At 42.2% G+C, this 18,988-nt stretch overlaps 1 protein-coding gene across 1 annotated transcript in view; it reads left to right on the forward strand.

Moving 5' to 3' along the window:
• The window catches only part of DGAT1 (diacylglycerol O-acyltransferase 1), a gene marked incomplete in the record, with an annotated part of 1,335,127 nt that overhangs the window by 337,999 nt on the left and 978,140 nt on the right, over positions 1 to 18,988 (forward strand). The window contains 1 exon segment of the mRNA XM_044067713.1: positions 7,876 to 7,963. Within this exon segment, the coding sequence (XP_043923648.1) occupies positions 7,876 to 7,963 (88 nt within the window).

Genomic DNA, 18,988 nt, shown 5'->3' on the forward strand with positions numbered 1-18,988 from the left:
AAAACCCCCCCAACGGGGCCACTGGCCTATCACCACAACAAGGGACAGCCTTCCACTTTACCCACAGCCAGGCAGACACTAACAACAGATGCATTGGAGTATGCTGGAGGGCACACATGGCAGGAAAATGTATTCAGGGCACGTGGCCCATGGACCAAATGCTTCTTCATATCAATCAAAAAGGGATACTAGCTGTACAGAATGCCCTGACAGCCTTCAAGCATTTACTACATCCAGGACAACTATTACTAAAGACTGACAATACTGCAGTTATGTGGTACATAAACAAGCAAGGGGGCACACATTCCTACCCCCTCTGCAGGCATGCCATGACTTTGTGGAGCACAGCACTGACCTATCAAGTACATCTGCATGCACAATTCCTGCCAGGAAAGAAAAATACTCTGGCAGACGAACTAAGCAGAAACCTCATGGACCCTCATGAGTGGAAACTAAATCCACAGGTCTTCAGCATGATAACAAGGAAATGGGGATGCCCAGACCTAGATCTTTTTGCCTCCCCTCATAACTTGGTTAGTTTGGTTTAATCTACGTTTTTTTTCAGGACCGTGCACTAGAGTCTTCCGTGCGTGCTTTGGTTACGCTCCCCTCATAACTGCCAACTACAGAGATTCTGCACAAGGACTTATCACTCACAAGAATGGAAAGTGGATGATCTGTCATTCTGCTGGAAAGCCCTAACAGTTTATGCCTTTCCACCCCTGCCTCTCCTTCCCAAGATGCTCCTAAAAGTCAGACAAGAGAAGCCAAAAATGATTATGATTGCCCCAGACTGGCCACGCCAGCACTGGTACCCAGTCCTAAAGAGCTTGCCTCAGGGCCCAGCCTGGACTTTACCTCAAATTCCTCATCTTCTGACTCAATAAAACGATCAGATCCTGCACAGCCAACTCAGAACCTTAAATCTGGCTGCATGGCAGATAATATAGCCACTCAGAACACACCTCTCTCTAAAGCTGTTATGGATGTCATTTTGGAAGCCAGGAGGCCCAGCACCAGGAAATCTTATGCAGAAAAATGGAAGAAATTCCGTGCTTGGAACCAGGCACAAGGACTTGAACCACTTGTTCCAAATATTCCTCAGATTTTACAATACCCAACTGAGATGCTGGACAAAGGCCTATCCTTCTCAATTAAGATCCATGCCTCTGCCATTTTAGCTCATTACAATACGGAACCTCCTATTTTCTCTCATCCACTGCTAAGACAGTACCTCAGAGGTGCAAAAAACATTAGACCCCCAAGGAGAGCACCGATACCTACATGGGACCTCAACTTTGTCTTAGTAAAGCTCACACTGCCTCCTTTTGAGCCAGCCAATACAGCTGATATAAAATTCTTATCATGGAAAACTGCTCTGCTCCTAGCAATAACTTCAGCAAGAAGAGTCTCAGAGTTACAGGCATTAATGGCAGTGGAACCTTTTATCATTTTTCATCCAGACAGGGTTTCTCTAAGGAGAAACCCAACATTTATGCCAAAGATAGTATCCAGTGTGGCTCTTAACCAAACCATTCGTTTGCCAACATTTTATCCAAATCCCCGGAATAAAGGGGAGAGACTTCTGCACTCTTTGGAGATACACAGGCAGCTACGCTTCTACCTGGACAAAACAAAAGCTTTCATAAAAACTGAGCAACTGTTTGTAGCATATGCTGCAGGATCACAAGGAAAGGCCGTCTCAAAGCAGACTATTTCAAAATGGATAGGACACTGTATTTGTTTCTGCTATGCACAGCATGGCAAGTCAGTGCCTAAGAATATTAGGCCACATTCTACCAGGGCAGCAGCCACTTCAGCAGCCTTTCTCAGAGGAGTACCAACCAAGGAAATTTTGGAGGCTGCAACTTGGAGTTCAGTGCACACTTTTACCAAGTATTATTACATACATCTTTACTCTAAATCCAGAGCAGGCTTTGCCACTGCAGTTTTGCAGGGCCTCATAGCCACTCCTAATCCTATTTAGACCCAGCCGCTCTACCTCAGCTTTGGGATTCAACCCAAGTGTAATGACTGCAACAGTGAAACATGATGAACATAGTACAGTTGTGTACCTACGATAAATGTAGATGTTCGAGTGTATTCACTGTTGCAGTCCAGGTTACCCACCCTCCATCCCCCTTTCTTTACTGGGACTTATCTATACTTCTCTATCCTATACAACCTATGTGGTGTATTTGCTTGTAGATGAAGGTATTTTTATTTTACTGTATGTTTTCATAAGCAATATGTATTGCCTACCTTCTTGGGGGCACCTGACAATCTGGGGCAAGAAAAACTGAAGAAAATGGCGTCAGCTGCATCTTATATACCCCTGGCGCACTGACGTCAGGGAAGAGGCGACAGCAACCGACGCCGTACCAGGACTTTAGAAATCAGGCCGACTGCGGGTAGCCTGCCAGCAGGATAACCCAAGTGTAATGACTGCAACAGTGAATACACTCCAACATCTACATTTATGGTAGGTACACAACTGTACTTTTCCCTCCCTCAAGCCCCCTTGTTTTCTCTATCCTCTCTGGCTATTCCTACTGGTATTGCTATTTACTTCTTACTGGTGGTGTTTCCACACCATATCCTAGCTTCCTATTTCTGGGCTCCTGACATTTGGGGCAAGAAAAACTGATGTAATATCATCGGCTGCCTGCTTTTATACCCCTGACGACCTGATGTCATGGAAGAAGCGACAGCATCTGATGCAGAAATACTAAGTCTCTGGTATTCGGGCCGACTGAGGGGCTATCTGCAGGCAGATAACCAAAGTGTGATGACTGCAACAGTGAATACACTTGAGCATCTACATTTATGGTAAGTGTACACAACTGTACTTTCCTTTTCATACCAAAAAACAAAAGAACAAAGTTGGTTTCTGAAAAGGGTGTTACCTTGGCTGAACCCTCAAGACTAACCTTTGTACATGCTGTCTTGGAGTACATAACTTTTTAAATTACCTAGATTGTGCTCCACGTATTGCAAGTATTGTCTGCTGCCTGCTGTTCTTGTATGGAAATAAAGCCAGTAGCATCTGTAGAGCAGACTGTCAGTGAGCTTTAAATATTGTGAAATAAGTTCCTGTGTGAAAATAATTCCCCTTTAGTTTCTGATCTGTTGCAGCACAGTGGCAAGCTTTTAATTGTTTCCTTAAAATGTGGTTTTACTGGCTGTGTCTTGCTGCTTGCAGTATTTACAACATAGAACAGCTGAGGGTTTCTTGAGCAACACAGTGTGTGTCATCATGTTATTACAGCACATTTACAGTCTTTTTCATTTTGCCGTGGGATGATTATTTTAAAAAGTAACCTTCCCAGATGGAATTGTCCTAGAACCCCAGTACCTTTACCTATGAATAGACAGAATAAGATATATAGATGTATGTGCGTATAATATATGGATCCCCTTCAGAAGGTCGAGGTTTCAAAACTTCGAACTTCAAACTGCTGATACCAGAAGATTGAAGATTTGATGCTATCATTGTCATTAATTCACAAGTGGGTCTTTGATCTGACCTCTGATCCGAGCCGGGAACTGTCAGATGTATCCAGAGCTGAAGCTCCTGCCCTTCTCATAATCCTGTTACCTTCTGACCCTCAGATCTCGTTTGCCGCTGAAACGCTTTGGATGTGATCCCAGAGCTTAGGCTAGCTGTTCAGGTAAGTGCTTTCTTTTTTGGGGGGGGGGGGGGTTCAACTTGTAGCTTATTTTTTATCTAATCTTTAGATTATTTTAATTACCTCCCTGCCCGTTTTCTAAGCTTTTTATTTACATACGATTCCCTTACCCTTCCAGTGTTTTCCTGTTTCCCGCCCTTTTCCATTAGGGTAGTTAACTTTTTTTTTTTTTATTACCTTTAATTAAAGCTTATAACTTGTGTGTGTCTGTCGTGTGTGTGTGTCTGTGCATGTTGTTCCCATTCAACCCCATGGCCCTCGTGGAGCTCTGCAATAAACTCCTTCTAAAGGGCTTGGCTCGGGGTGGTCCTCTGCCCTCCGACTCCCCTTCCAAGCCCTCACAGGAACCTCCCTTGGGGCTGGTGGTCCTCTTATTACTCCTCTCATTCTAAAAAGCCAAGGCTCTTGGATCGCACATCCCCAGATCAGAGTTTAGCCTCTTTTGCTTTGGATCCAAGATCTGCCATTCCGATAGCCTTGGATCAGACTCTTGGATCCATGGCCTCCACTAAGCGGAGGCTTTTGGATCCGAACAGGCACAATCTTTTCCTGGATCCAACCGGCATGCTGTCCAAGTCCTCAGATCCCATTATAATTGAAAGTTCCCCTTTTGGTCATCCAGGATGTCGGACCGGACTCAGCCGAGTAGCTCCCCTACCCAGGACCATAGAGCTATGGGGATCCAAGTTACCAAGGCTATAGACTATTGAAAGGTGGTACACAGCCTACCTAGAGCTCGCAAACGTCTTTGACACCATTCCGCTATTACAGACAAGCTCACCAGCCTGAACATAAACCCCTACGTCAAAATATGGGTTGCCAACTGGCTCATGGACAGAACCCACATGGTGAGAGTTGCGGGAGCTAGGTCTGACTCTAAACCGGTTACAAGTGGCGTTCCCCAGGGCTCAGTCCTAGGACAACTCCTGTTTGGCATATACTTCTCAGAGGTACAGGCAAGCACAGGAGGACTATGGCTGAAGTTTGCAGATGGCTGCAAACTAGGGGCTATAATCGACTCTCCAGCTGACCGATATCTTCCAAAAGGGTCTCACTGAGACTGATACCTGGTGTCAAAATCATGGCCTCAAGCTAAATGCCAAAAAGTGCATAGTCATCCCCTTTGAAAAAAAACAAAGTACCCACAAACTATCATATAGGTGGTAGTCCCCTAAATACGAAAGACGTAATAAGGGATCTTGGGGACCCAAGTAGATAGCAATCACTTCTTTGATAATCACATTGCCAAAGTGGTTAGGAAATCCTTTTATGTAGCCCACCTAAAAACAAAAGGGTTTGCATCCAGATCAAAAGAGGTCATTGTGCCCCTCTACTCATCAGACTCATCATAGAGTACAACGCCCCATTTGGGATGTACCTTACAAGACACCTGCAACAGCTGGAAAGGCCACAGAAGTACCTCACCAAGAGGATCACTGGCCTTAAACAGATGCCCTATGCAGCTCAACTGAAGAAACACCAGGTGTACTCTGCTGCGTACTGCCTATTCAGAGGTGATCTCTGCCTGACATACAAGGACATGTCCAACCCAGAATTGATGGACATGCTCCACCTAAAGAAAACCATATCCCCTCAAGCCACACACACTAGGGATCTAAACCGATGTGGGCGGCGCAGTGGTGCAGTGGTTAATGCTGTCGCCTCACAGCAAGAGGTTCTCTGGTTCGATTCTCGGCCAGGGTGCCTTCTGTGTGGAGTTTGCATGTTCTCCCTGCAACGTGGGTTTCCTCCGGGTACTCCGGTTTCCTCCCACATTCTAAAGACATGCGTCTGGAGCATTTCTCCCTGGGCCTCCGCTGAAAACAGGATCTTTGGAACCTAGTCGGACTTTCCCGGTCAACAAATGTAAAAAAAAAAAAAAAAAACTGCACCACAACAATAAGTAGGACATGTTGGAGGGATAGATTCCTGTTCCATAGACTTCCCATGCTTTGGAACAAGATTCCAATCTACGTTAGGCAGAGCTCCTCGCTAACACTCTTCAAGAGAAACCTTGACGAGTGGATAGGAAACCGAAAGTTTACCCCGGGGATCACTTCAGTGGCTGTGCTGGGCAGAGGCACAGGGAACTAATCTGAGGGGGTGGTGAAAGCCAGCACATTCTGGCTAGGCTTAGGCTATCAGATCAGTTTCCTTCTACACTCCAGGCATGTCACATTATCTGTCAGATTAAAGCAGACTGAGCACTGCCAGACTATGGGAATCTATTAAATTAAGAGACCATCTCTACTCTCCCCGATTAACAAAAGACCTACTGAATTTTTTTTTGTTTCAGCAAGCCTACTGTAACAAGATTTAAAAAAAAAAAAAAAAGGTCCAGCAGGGACGCCAGTTACTTTATTTTAAAAACTAAGCTCTTTTGTCTGACTTTCTCAGTTACAAAACTCTTCCAGTGATCTTACTTGTACTGTTTACAAACTAATCATGTGACAGCTTAATAAATAGTAAAATGATGATAAACCGCAACAAGTTTATGCTATGTATATTTCAATACAAATTGTATAATTTTTATCCAACTGTAAAATCCATTATCCGCACACCTACAGTATTTTATATTTCTGTAATTAAAAAAACTTGAAAACTAAACAGTCAAATAGTTCTTTAAGTAATCTTTTATAAAGTAACAGCCCTGTTATCTCAAAACACAGGAAATAAAAATGTCATTAAGTCCTGGTGTGAGGGTCGCTTTCAAGTGTTCAACCTTAATTGCTGCACCAACTCTGCATTCAGGTGAGGTATTGAAATCACCACCCCTCTCATTTACATTGACTTAATTGATTAAACTTGTAGGCATAACAAACCAGTAACATTTTTGTAATTCTTAGGAAGTCAGATGAAAGAGCTTAGTAGTTTCAGTAACATAGCTGTTTCTGCTGGACCAGTTTATTTTATTTTTTGTAATTTTTTGGAGAGTTTGTGTAGTATAAACCTAAAAAATTTAGTCCTTCACTTTATATTATCAACCTCTTTAGCATGTTTTATACTCCTTGCTCCTCCAGTACTATTTTGTTCGTTCTCTCTCTTTCTCAGTTGCCTTGTATAATCATTTACATTTTACCTAAAATCCTTTGCTGAACTCATATAATATATTTAGAGTTTTAAATACTTGTTTACTCTTGTTTTACGTTACTTTTCTTGCCCACTCAGTCATGTTCAACTCGTGCAATATGCCACATAATTTGCAAGTACTTACTTGTAACAGACTTCTCAAATTTTTTTACTTGTGTTATACAACTGGGTTGAGCCTAAAAATGATGTGCGTAGGCCAGTGTTCTGCCATGGTCAGCAAGTACTTGAATTAGTCCTTACTTTGATCACTTTCTTCTCAGGGAGAGATGCAGAGGGCACTGGGTATACCCCGGATTGTTTCAACAGGCTGGCCTTTTCTCTCAGTGAGCAGAAATCCTGTCTCTGCCCTTCAAGGAAAGTTTTTTTTTAAGGAGCCCTGCTGTATTCCAGTACAGGCAATATTTACTTTCCACAAGATAAAGTGCAGCCTCTGAGTGTCCTTTTCCAATACTTACCAAAAAAAGTCTTATGACAGCAGGACAGTTCTTGAGCATACTGGGCCACATGGCATCTACCGTTAGGAGTGTACTTCTTGCTAGACTGCATATGGAGAAATTAGGTTCCGAAGAAAAGAAGTACTGGGCTCAAACATGGATTTCAAAGAGCAGAGTATATGAAGCTCCAGGGAAAGAAAATTGTGGGTAAACAAAAATTATGGCGGTCACCAGAACACTTGAAACTATCCAAGACCGTCTTGATACCAAAGACTTTGAATGGTACCACAGACAGCACCAAAGTGATATTTAACAGAGGGTGTGGCATTCGTGTCACTTAGGCAAGCTAGTCATTCATACCAAAGTACGAACATTGCAATCCAAGTGCTCTTGAAGAATGCACACACAGCCACACAGGAAAACTGTGCAGCAGATCAAGCACTGGTCATTTGCTGGTGAGTTTCCCCATTTAGAAATATGCAGGTTTTGTGTGCAGCCTTTTTGACAGCTGTTTGCCTTGGATATCTGATTGTAGAATCTCTAGGTTGGTAATTGTAGTCTCCAAAGGATAATACTCTTTCACATTAATCCTACTTCCTGAAAGATTTTCTAAACCTGCTGCATTTATTTATGACTTCATTTGTAAAATTTTTTTTTTCTAGATGTCATAAACTGCAGGAAAGTTTGCTAAGTTCAGCCAGTGGGTACAGTAACTATCGAGGAGTCTTGAACTGGTGTGTTGTTATGTTGGTAAGTACTGACTTTTTTGTTTTTACATTATCGTAATCCTTCTGTTTTTAAGGGCAGCCTCTTCAACTCACCTGTAATAAGAACTTTAACATTAATAGAAAAAAATGCAACTTGGAGACTCAGTGAAGTTTTACAGGGCAGCCATTTAAGAGATAGTATAAAAAGTATTTCTGGAAAGAGAATGGTCCAAACACCTACATGCCTGGGAGAGAGTGAGGAGAGTTTAGAAAGCTACGATTTTTGTGTGCATGTTAAATTGCAACTCCCAGGTCATAACATCAGTTTCTCTGAGGTATCTCACTATCATAGTCATGTGTTTCAGCACAAGTTTTCCTCTGAGAAGTTTGTGCTAGATTTATGTGGTGCCATGGTGTGACCAAGTAGTAAAACTGAACAGGGTGTTGCATTTGAAGTCCCATTTGTGTAAAAAATCTTCTCAATTCCTGATTGAAGTATTGCTTGCCGCTGTTGCATATTAGAATATGAGGTATCCCTTCTCTTGACAATGTACACATGAATGCAATGATGACGCTTGTACTTGTGTTTGCTAGTTTGAGTGTTTATGGGAACAGAAAAGTAATCCCGACATATGCACTTAATCTGGTGCATGATAGCGGTTTTAATTCTTATCTTAATGAAGCTAGAACAATAGGTTTGGAAAATAAAAAAAACTTGTACACTTAGTTTACGTTCATGAATACTTATTAAAGTGCTGCACAAGATTAGCAAGGGAAAAAATGTCACTTATATAAGTTCAGTGCTCATCAAAATGTTTTGCAAGGACAATTTAATGTTCATAAACCTCAACAAAAAGCTTATTTTATATCCAGAATCTACTGGAGAGAAAACCGCCTTTGGGGTTAAGGTTTAGTCCCTAATGTTCATTATTTTCAGTGCTGCAGTAGTTATGGGAAAAAGTAGTGGAAGCTAGGTTAAGAAGGGAGGTGATGATTAGTGATCAGCAGTATGGTTTCATGCCAGGAAAGAGCACTACAGATGTGATGTTTGATCTGAGAGTGTTGATGGAGAAGTACAGAGAAGGTCAGAAGGAGTTGCATTGTGTCTTTGTGGATTTAGAGAAAGCATATGACAGGGTTCCTAGAGAGGAGTTGTGGTATTGTATGAGGAAGTCGGGAGTGTCAGAGAAGTATGTAAGAGTGGTACAGGATATGTACGAGGGTAGTGTGACAGCGGGGAGGTCTGCGGTTGGAGTGACGGATGCGTTTAAGGTGGAGGTGGGATTACATCAAGGATCAGCTCTGAGCCCTTTCTTATTTGCAATGGTGATGGACAGGTTGACAGAAGAGATCAGACAGGAGTTCCCGTGGACTATGATGTTTGCAGATGACATTGTGATCTGTAGTGAGAGTAGGGAACAGGTGGAGGAGACCCTGGAGAGGTGGAGATATGCTCTAGAGAGAAGAGGAATGAAGGTCAGCAGGACTAAGACCGACTATGTGTGTGTGAATGAGAGGGAGGACAGAGGAATGGTGAGGATGCAGGGAGTAGAGGTGGCGAAGGTGAATGAGTTTAAGTACTTGGGATCAACAGTTCAGAGTAATGGTGAGTGTGGAAGAGAGGTGAAGAAGAGAGTACAAGCAGGATGGAGTGGATGGACAAGTGTGTCAGGAGTGATTTGTGACAGACTGGTACCAGTAAGAGGGAAAGGGAAGGTCTACAAGAGGGTAGTGAGACCAGCTATGTTATATGGGTTGGAGACAGTGGCATTGACAAAAATGCAGGAGTCAGAGCTTGACGTGGCAGAGTTGAAGATGTTAAGATTTGCACTGGGTGTGACGAGGATGGACAGGATTAGGAATAAGTGTATTAGAGGGTCAGCCCAGGTTGGAAGGTTTGGAGACAAAGCCAGAGAGGCAAGATTATGTTGGTTTGAACATGTGCTGAGGAGGGATGCAGAGTATATTGGGAAAAAGCTGCTAAGGATGAAGCTGCCAGGTAACAGGAAAAGAGGAAGGCCTAAGATGAGGTTTATGGATGTGGTGAGAGAGGACATGCAGGTCGTTGGTGTGACAGAGCAAGATGCAGAGGACAGGAAGAAATGGAAACAGTTGATCTGCTGTGGCGACCCCTAATGGCAGCAGCCAGAAGAAGTAGTAGTGTTAGTTGTATGGGTTATATTCTGTTAAAATAAAACAGCCAGCCAGCGTCCAGTGCTTTGGGGTACCTTCCACATGCCCAAACAGTTAATCTGCTCCAGCTCAGCTGTCAAAGAATAGTGGTTTGGTCCCCAAGCCCTTCAGAGCTTTCCTGCCACTGAAAAATGCTCCTCTTATGGAGTTTCAAAGATTGGTCTGCTAATGCTTTCCATTGTTGGGCAGGTAAATTCCCTTTGGGAGGAAAAAAAACTTCCACATTCACATTTTGACAAAAATTTAGCTTTTTATGTGAGAATATATTTTTTAAGCTAGGAAAAGTGTTTTTATTGACTGTCATGTGATGTTTAATAACTTGAAACAGCACCAAACATTATTAAAAATGAAAATCATCAGCCAAGGGAGGCAGAGCCACAAGAACATCAGTTCAGTAATCCCTTTTTCCCAGAAATGAAACAAACGGAACATCATCCAAGATACGTACGGTGGAATGATTTAGCTCTTGAATCAAGATTCACAAAAGAGCTTTTTGAATATTTTTAAGGTTGAGAATCTGATAGTGCCATCCATTTTTGGGATCCTCAAGATACAGAAATTTGATGATCCACCTGTGCAGCCAGTTGTGTTAGGGGGATCAAAGACGGACAATAGCTAAGTTGGTGCATTTTCACCTTAAGGGCATTTGTATTGACAAGCTTGTTTTAAAGGACTCCTGGCACTCCTCAAACTATCCCTATCTCTGTGTTTGATCCTGATGCATTGACGGTCATCATTTAATGTCAGTGACTTATTTCTGGTAATACCACATGAATGGTTCTACAAAGCTTTGGCATGTGGTACAGATCAAGTAAAAATTGTTAGAATGACTTGTGAATGTATGGACCTTGTGTTTGTATATTTTGTAAATGAATATTTTAAACAAGTCAGGGGGGTAGCATTGGGGCTGTGGCAGCACCAGTTTTTAGCCAACATTATACTTTGGTGGTGGGAATGCAGTTTTGTATTTGGTTTAAAGTTTCGGAAATACATTCTTAGCATTTGAGATTCCTGGATGACACTTTTATGGACTAGGAGCTTTGATATGTTGAATGACATTTTTGTTAACTAGAATACAGATTTTTTTTAAATGTGTTAGTGAGATGGGCAAGGAGAAGGTGAGTTTTTTGGATGTGCTGCTGTACACAGATGATGGTATGTATTCTTCGAATCCTGTATTTATCATAAAGCAACTTATTTAGACAGTTTGCTCCCCTTTAACAGCTGTCACATAAGTTCATAGGTGTATACTGGGCTGATTATCACTAGGGCCTTTATAAGCCTAGCTATGCAACCCAAATGTATCCTACAAGTTATTGTGCCTTAGATGTTATTTTAATGAGTCTATGTTGGTTAGACCATGATTAAACAGCTACCTCTTTCCACTAGTCTGGGTTGCACTTTAATATGGTTGGGGAAGGGCTCTGCTTTGCATGGATGAGAAGCCTGTTTCTGAGAATGGGAGTTCTTTGGGATGCATACCTGTCCCTCCATCATATCCTGCAGCAGTCTGTAAGAAACAAAGTATAGAGATAGGGCTTTGAGGTGAACCACGTAGGACGTTGTGTTTATCCCCTTTATTTTTTATGAGGAACTTTGGATGTTCCAGCTGTTGCATATGCCTAGAGTACATACTAAATGGAGCATAATACTGAAAGATGGGTTTGGTGAGGGCTGAGTACAGTGGCATGATGACATCCCTGGTCCTAGCTACCATGTCCCTACTTATGTTGAGTGACAGAATGATTTTCTAACCACCTTAGACACATGTTAGTTAAAAGGTTACTGTCTAAGAGTCCCCCAAATCCCTGAATACAATGTCTACTTTTAGGGGGGGGTTTACCAATGAGGTACTTTTGTTTGGGTGTCCGATTTTTATTTATTTATTGACGTTTGTTAACCGGGTTGGTCCAGCTGGGCTTGTAGCCCATTTTCAGTGAAGACCTGAGGAGAAAAACTCCAAAAAAAAAGTTTACAGAGACTCAAACATTTGAGTCAAAAATATGGTCAATATCAGTTATAGAACGTTAGAGAGACAAAGCAGAAATGCAAACACATGACAAATACATATCAGTATTTTTACAGACTAAAAAATATATTTACATATTTACAAAAAGAGTGAAGTCCAACAGTATAGATTGTAACATTTAAGTATCCACAATAGTGGGGTATTTAGCTGTATGTGGAGGGACTGAAAAGGTATACAGTAGGGTTGTGGGGAGCTTAAGTAGGGGCTTGACAAGGACATATTTTAGAGTTGAGTAGATGAAATTTGAGTTTTTCTTTAAAGTGGGATGGGTGAATGATGGAACAGATGTCTCTTGGGAGTTTGTTCCAGGTTTGGGCGATGGAGTACTTATATAGGAGTTTGCCAGCTATTTTTTTGGATTGGTAGATTTGTAGTAGTTGCTGATTAGAGGTACGGAGAGTCCACGGAGGAGTGTAGATAGAGATGAAGGAAGAGAGAGCAGGGCAAGATGAAGGCTTGTAAAGAATGAAGTGTAACATTTGAAATTGTGACAGCAGTAGAAGATGGGGGAATTCTAACCAGTGGAGAGTATTTAAGGCAAGGCAGTGATGTGTATTCTATGGAGAGTTTGTGATAAATCTAGCCGTCTTGTGGCAAGTTTGTTGGAGTTTGTTTAAAGTAGTAGTTTGGATGTTGGTGAGTACTGGGGCAGCATATAGAAGGGAGAGGAGGAGAAGAGCTTGTGCAAGGGAGAGTCTGGCATTTGTAGTTTGAAATTTGTTATTGCGGTACAGTAAACCAAGTTTATGGTGAGTCTTTTTTGTGCTTTGGAGGATGTGCAAGTTGAATTTGAGTTCATCATCTATGATGACCCCAAGGAGTTTAGTGCGAGTTTCAGGTTGGATAATAGTGTTAAAAGAATGTGCATATACCTCTCTTACATACTGTATTTACTTTGAAGATTAAGTGGGTGTTGGTGAAAATTAGACAATTGTTACATTGTTTCAGTATTCCCATATCCATCAAACTGTTTGCAGAGATTTTTGGGAAAGTACATATACATGATGTCACATTCTTTGTTCAATGAGCTACAGCATGCTTTTGAGGCTAGAGACCAGACTGCGTTTACACTGGATATAAACGGTGTACACACCCCTGTTAAAATGCCAGTTTTTTGTGATGAGACCACAATAAATCATTTCAAAACTTTTCCCACCTTTAATGTGACACATAACCTGTACAATTCAATTGAAAAACAAATCTGTTAGGGGGGAAAATATAAAAAATAAACATACAATACACTGGTTGCATACGTATGCACACCTTTAAACTAATACTTTGTTGAAGCACCTTTTGATTTAATTACAACATTCAGTCTTCTTGGGTACACACCTGCCATCAATTAGATACTCTGATTAACCCCAAGTAAAGTTCAGCTGTCCTAGTAGGATTTTCGTGACATTTACTCAGTTGCCTGCTACAGCAAAAGCCATGGTTCGCAGACAGCTTACAAAGCATCAAAGGGATCTCCCTGTTGAAAGGTATCAGTCAGGAGAAGGGTACAAAAAAATTTCCACAGCATTGGATATACCACGGAACACTGTCATCAAAAAGTGGAGAAAATATGGGACAACCGTGACATTGCAAAAAACTGGACGTCCCTCCAAAATTCATGAAAAGACTAGACGAAAACTGGTCAGGGAGGCTGCCAAGAGACCTACAGCAACACTGAAGGAGCTGCAGGAATTTCTCGCAAGTACTGGTTGTGTACTGCATGTGACAACAATCTCCCGTATTCTCTATATGTCTGGACTGTGGGGTAGGGTAGCAAGAAGGAAGCCTATTCTTACACAGGAAAGCATCCAGGCCCGGCTAAAATTTGCAAAACAATACATTGTCTCCCAAAAGCATGTGGGAAAATGTGTTATGGTCTGAGACCAATGTTGAACTTTTTGACCACAATTCCAAAAGGTACGTTTGGCGCAAAAACAACACTTCGCATCACCAAAAGAACACCATCCCCACAATGAAGCATGGTGGTGGCCGTATCATGCTTTGGGGTTGCTTTTCTTCAGCTGGAACTGGGGCTTTAGTCAAGGTGGAGGGAATTATGAACAGTTCCAAATACCAGTTAGTTTTGTCGCACAACCTTCAGGCATCTGCTATAAAGCTGAAGAGAAATTTCACCTTTCAACACGACAATGACTCCAAACATACATCCATATCATCAAAAGAAAGGCTTCACCAGAAGAAAATGAAAGTTTTGGAATGGACCAGCCAGAGCCAATACCTAAATCCAATAGAAAAGCTGTGGGGGTGACCTGAAGAGGGCAGTGTACAACAGATGCCCTTGCAATCTGACAGATTTGGAGTGCTTTTTCAAGGAAGAGTGGGCAAGTATTGCCAAGTCCAGATGTGCCATGCTGATAGACTCCTACCCAAGAAGACTGAATGCTGTAATTAAATCAAAATGTGCTTCGACAAATTAGTTTAAGGATGTGCACACTTATGCAACCAGCGTATTGTATGTTGTTAATTTTTTTATGTTTGTCCCTAACAGATTTGTTTGTTTTTTCAATTGAATTGTACAGGAGGTTATAGGTCACATTAAAGGTGGGAAAAGTTTGGAATGATTTATTGTGGTCTCATTTTTTTATATCACAATAACCTGGCATTTTAACAGGGGTGTGTAAACTTATATCCACTGTATAATACTAAATTCAAGGAACAGTGCTCCTCAACATGCAAGTTAGCTGGTCTATGGTATTCAGAGCACAAATTAGCTGCGCTGCACTCAGAGTAACTGGTTCAGTTTCAGAGGTGGTTTTATAGAAAAAAATTTGCATCTGTTGTCAGTCTTCATTTTATCCTTGATATATGGGTCCGGTTCCGATAACGGAACCAACTTGGCTGTTACTACAGCTCACGCCAGAAAAAAACTCTTGAGCTTTACAGAGGGGAAAGGAGTATAAGTTTTTAAGTTCAGAAACTATTGCATTTTAAGTGGATTATGTCGTGGGTTTTCGCAATTCTAGTCTGGTGGTAAGGCAACTGTTTTAAGTTTTATAATGGCTATACAAGGTGAGAGGTCACATTGGGAGTGAAGACGATTACTCAACAGAAAGGACTAATGAAATGAGGAGTGCACTTGGTGAAGAGAAAATGAATTTTAAGCTTCCTGAATACTCCAGTCGTGACTGGATTGGGCCCCCTTATAAATTCTCATATCTTCGACCAGTAAAATTCCATGTCCCAAAGAGTGAAACTCCTCTAGAACATCAACTCCGAACCTGGAGAATGGAAACCCAGGAGTGGAATCAGCAGTTTTGGGCAAACCAAATCTGACTTTTAATAATAAAAAAAGAGTTAATTTGTGCACATTTAAAACTGAAGGGACTTGAACACTGAGATGAAGAAGGTAGAAAAAGAACTCTAACCACTGATGAGATGACCATATTTTATGAAGAGTTTCTAAGTAAAAACTTCCAGAAACATGAGTTGCAATAGTTTTCACAATTATATACCCAGAATCCCTCTCTCTCTCTATTACCTCAGATCTTGTTTGCCTCTTTCTGAAACGGTCACATCTAGCTACTGCTATCGAGCTGTAGCGGTTTAGGTAAATTTTTTGACCTTTTCTCAGTTTCCTTCCTTTCTCCAACTTCTATTCTTACAATCAGTGTATTCTATAAAGTATCATCTTTGATAAAATTTTCCCTTACACTTTGTGTACTTCCCACTATCATCATTGATGGTTCTGCTTTTTTCTTTCCTTTAAATACGTTTAAATTATAAAAATATTTTCCTCTGTCAGTCTTTTTTCTTCTGTGGAGTGATAGTTAAAAGAAGATAGAAAAAAATAGCCACTTACCCTTATCAGCCATGTCAACAAGATTAAGGTCCCCTCTGGGTTAAAAAAATAATGCCAGAAGTGTGACCGTAGAATTCCCATGTCAGATTTCCACACTATGCATTTATTGTCTTAGCCCCACACCATTTACAAGCAGATTGCAGCATTTCTCATGCCTTCAGCCACCAACCTCTTGTGGAAAGGTGTAATAAACCTTATCTTCTGTAGATAAAGCAAAAGCCAACATCTCATCCAATTTCCTTCATCCTCATCTTCTCTGGACAAAGGTGAGAAACGTATCTCTGTTCTGACCTCCCTGTCTGCTCCGAAAGCTAAAAAAAACCTGAATTCTTTTGTTCCGAAAGTTTCAACGGAACCACAGGCCTCTGCTGCTGACACCCCGATGCCAATGTCCATTCCGGCACAGATTGTCACTTGAAGCTCTTCGACGTTGAAGGACTCTGTACAGGAAGTTTTTACTGTCTCACTGTCTTTAACCACAATGCCTAGAACTACTTACTCACCTTCCATTCATCCTTTTACTGGGAGCTTCCTGAAGTTTTTTTGCAGAGGCCCAAGTCCCGTTCTGCTTTGTTTGTCCGCTCCACCAAAAGTCTTTCTGAACTGTATGTGTAGAGGCTGGTGAATACAATTTTATGGGTAGAGGACTTTCAGGCCCCCTTTCAACCCCCTCCACAGTCGCCCCTTTGTTCTTCAGAGCTCACAGCCATAGTGACTACTGATGCCAAGATGGTCCAAGGCACTTGGATCCCATTAGAAGCCAATTTGCACATCAGTGTCCTGCAGATAAGTGATGCTTCTTGTGTTGCAGGCCTTTTAGACAGCTCTTCCTCAGGGGACTGTTGCAGTTCAAGCCCTCAGAGTGTGGCACTGTGTGATCTCTTCCAGCCACATTCTAATAGCAGTGCACATTCGAGGGAGTTCCAGTATGAGTGCAGACAAGCTAAGCAGATGCATCCTTGAGCCTCACTGGTGATATCTGTCTAGAAGTGGCAAAATTGATATTCCGTAGTTGTGGTCAACCTTGCTGCTAGCTGTTTGTGTCTCCCCTAAACAAGTGCAGCAATTACTTTGCCCTGATTCCCCCTCTGGGGAAGTCACCAAACTGTCCTCCACAGTTGCCCCCCCCGGTCTCCTGTATGCCTTTCCCCCGATACTTCCATTTCTGTAATTATTACAGAAAGCACTCTTGTTGAAAAGTACAGTACTCCTTGTTGCACCTTTTTGGCATCAACAGATTTGGTTCCCCTTACTTTGGCCTTATCTGATCCAGCAACGTTGGATTCTGGACACAGTACCAGAACTTCTGACCCATCCAGATGGTCTTGCTCCCCCAGATATTTTGAACCTTAAGCCGACTGCGTGGTTCCTCCAATTCCATTAGTTGACAGACATCCTAATATTTACTCTCCAGTATGCCACATTCTCTTGTTGGCTCATAAACCTTCCATTCAAACTATACTTCAGTAAGTGGAAGAGATTTACCACTGGGGTCCATGAAAAGAAAATTGATCCTTTCTGCTTCCATAGAGCATGTTTTAGGTTTTTTAGCCTCTCTGTTCAATGCTGGAGCTTCTCCTTCCACCATCAGATTAGTTGACTGCAATCTGTAACTTCCACGACAATTTAGAAGAAAGATGTTCTTCGTGTTTCACTGTTGCAGTCATCACACTTGGGTTATCTGCCTGCAGGTAGGCCTCGGTCGGCCTGAATACCAGAGACTTAGTATTTCTGCGTCGGTTGCTGTCGCTCCAGGACTGACATCAGGTCGTCAGGGATACAAAAATAGGCATCATACTCCATTACATCAGTCTTTCTTGTTGAAGAGCCCGAAGCAGTTCGCACAAGTGCCAGCTGGCCGCTACTTGAGTTTTCGTTTCCGGATTGAATCATCCTGAAGTCTTCTAAAGCTAAGTACCCCACTGGGAATCCTTTTTTCCTTGCTCTAACCGATGTTATAAAAAGTTAACAATAGTCTTGCCTGTGGAAAGCAAATACCACACAGAGATTTCCATTCTTACTGCTTCACCTGTTTTGCGCCTTGTTCAACGCCCAAACTCTCAGTCATCGGGTACTTTTTGTCACTAAATACTTCTCTTGATCTCTGTATTCTGAATGGCTTCGGTAAGCCATCTGACTACTGATCTGCCTAAAAAAACGTAAGGATAAGAGACAAGACCGCACAGGTCTAAAACTGCCGTTGACGCTTCCGTTAAGCTAGTCGCCAGTTCGCCGGTACTCTGAAGGACTTTCGTAGCCCCGATGCCCGTTTCGATGGATTGGCAGGCCACTACCAAGACCCGTTCGGAGTCCGGTATGCCGCGAGACTCTGATTTGACTACGGAACCTGTGGATGTCTCTACCTTGGATGGGACCAGAGCTGCTGTGCAGGCACTGTCTTCCGAGGAAGTTCTTCACATTACCGATATACGACACAAACCGACGACTTCTTTCTCATCTTCAGTTCTCTCTAAAACTACCGAGTTTCTAAGGCCAAGAGTATGAGCTATGCCTAAAAAAACTACCAAAACTCAAACACCTGCTTCCTTGCCACAACCTCAAATGCTTAAAATGGCAGAAGACCTGATCATGCTGATTGGGGGAAGCCAGCCTTCCCCTGCTAAGAGAAAAATAAATCTGTCCCCAGCAGCTTTAACTGACCAGGAGTCCGATGACTCTGAGGTTTCTGAATATGAAGACATGCCTTTATCTGCTTATGAGGATTCAGATGCAGAGGAATCCATTCCCTCAGCTTCCCCTGCAGAGGATTTTTCTTTTGGTGAAACCCTACATACTTTAAGAGAGCATTTCCACTGGGAATGCCAGTATTATCTTCAGTCCAAAAAGAGACTCTGAGAATTTTTGGAGCTGCCACAACATAGACCTTTAGCTATCCCTCCTATTCTGGATGTTGTGGATGATATCTTTATGGAATCCAGTCTTAACCCCCTGCTCCAAGGAAACCAGTCGGGTGCTACAGAGTCCCTGACTCTCAAATTTCTTTTCAGAAATCCTTCTGCTGACCCAGAGGTCAT

The sequence above is a fragment of the Protopterus annectens genome, chromosome 3.part1 (assembly GCF_019279795.1).
Source record: "Protopterus annectens isolate FY-2018-M chromosome 3.part1, PAN1.0, whole genome shotgun sequence".
In the NCBI taxonomy this organism is placed as follows: domain Eukaryota; kingdom Metazoa; phylum Chordata; order Ceratodontiformes; family Protopteridae; genus Protopterus; species Protopterus annectens.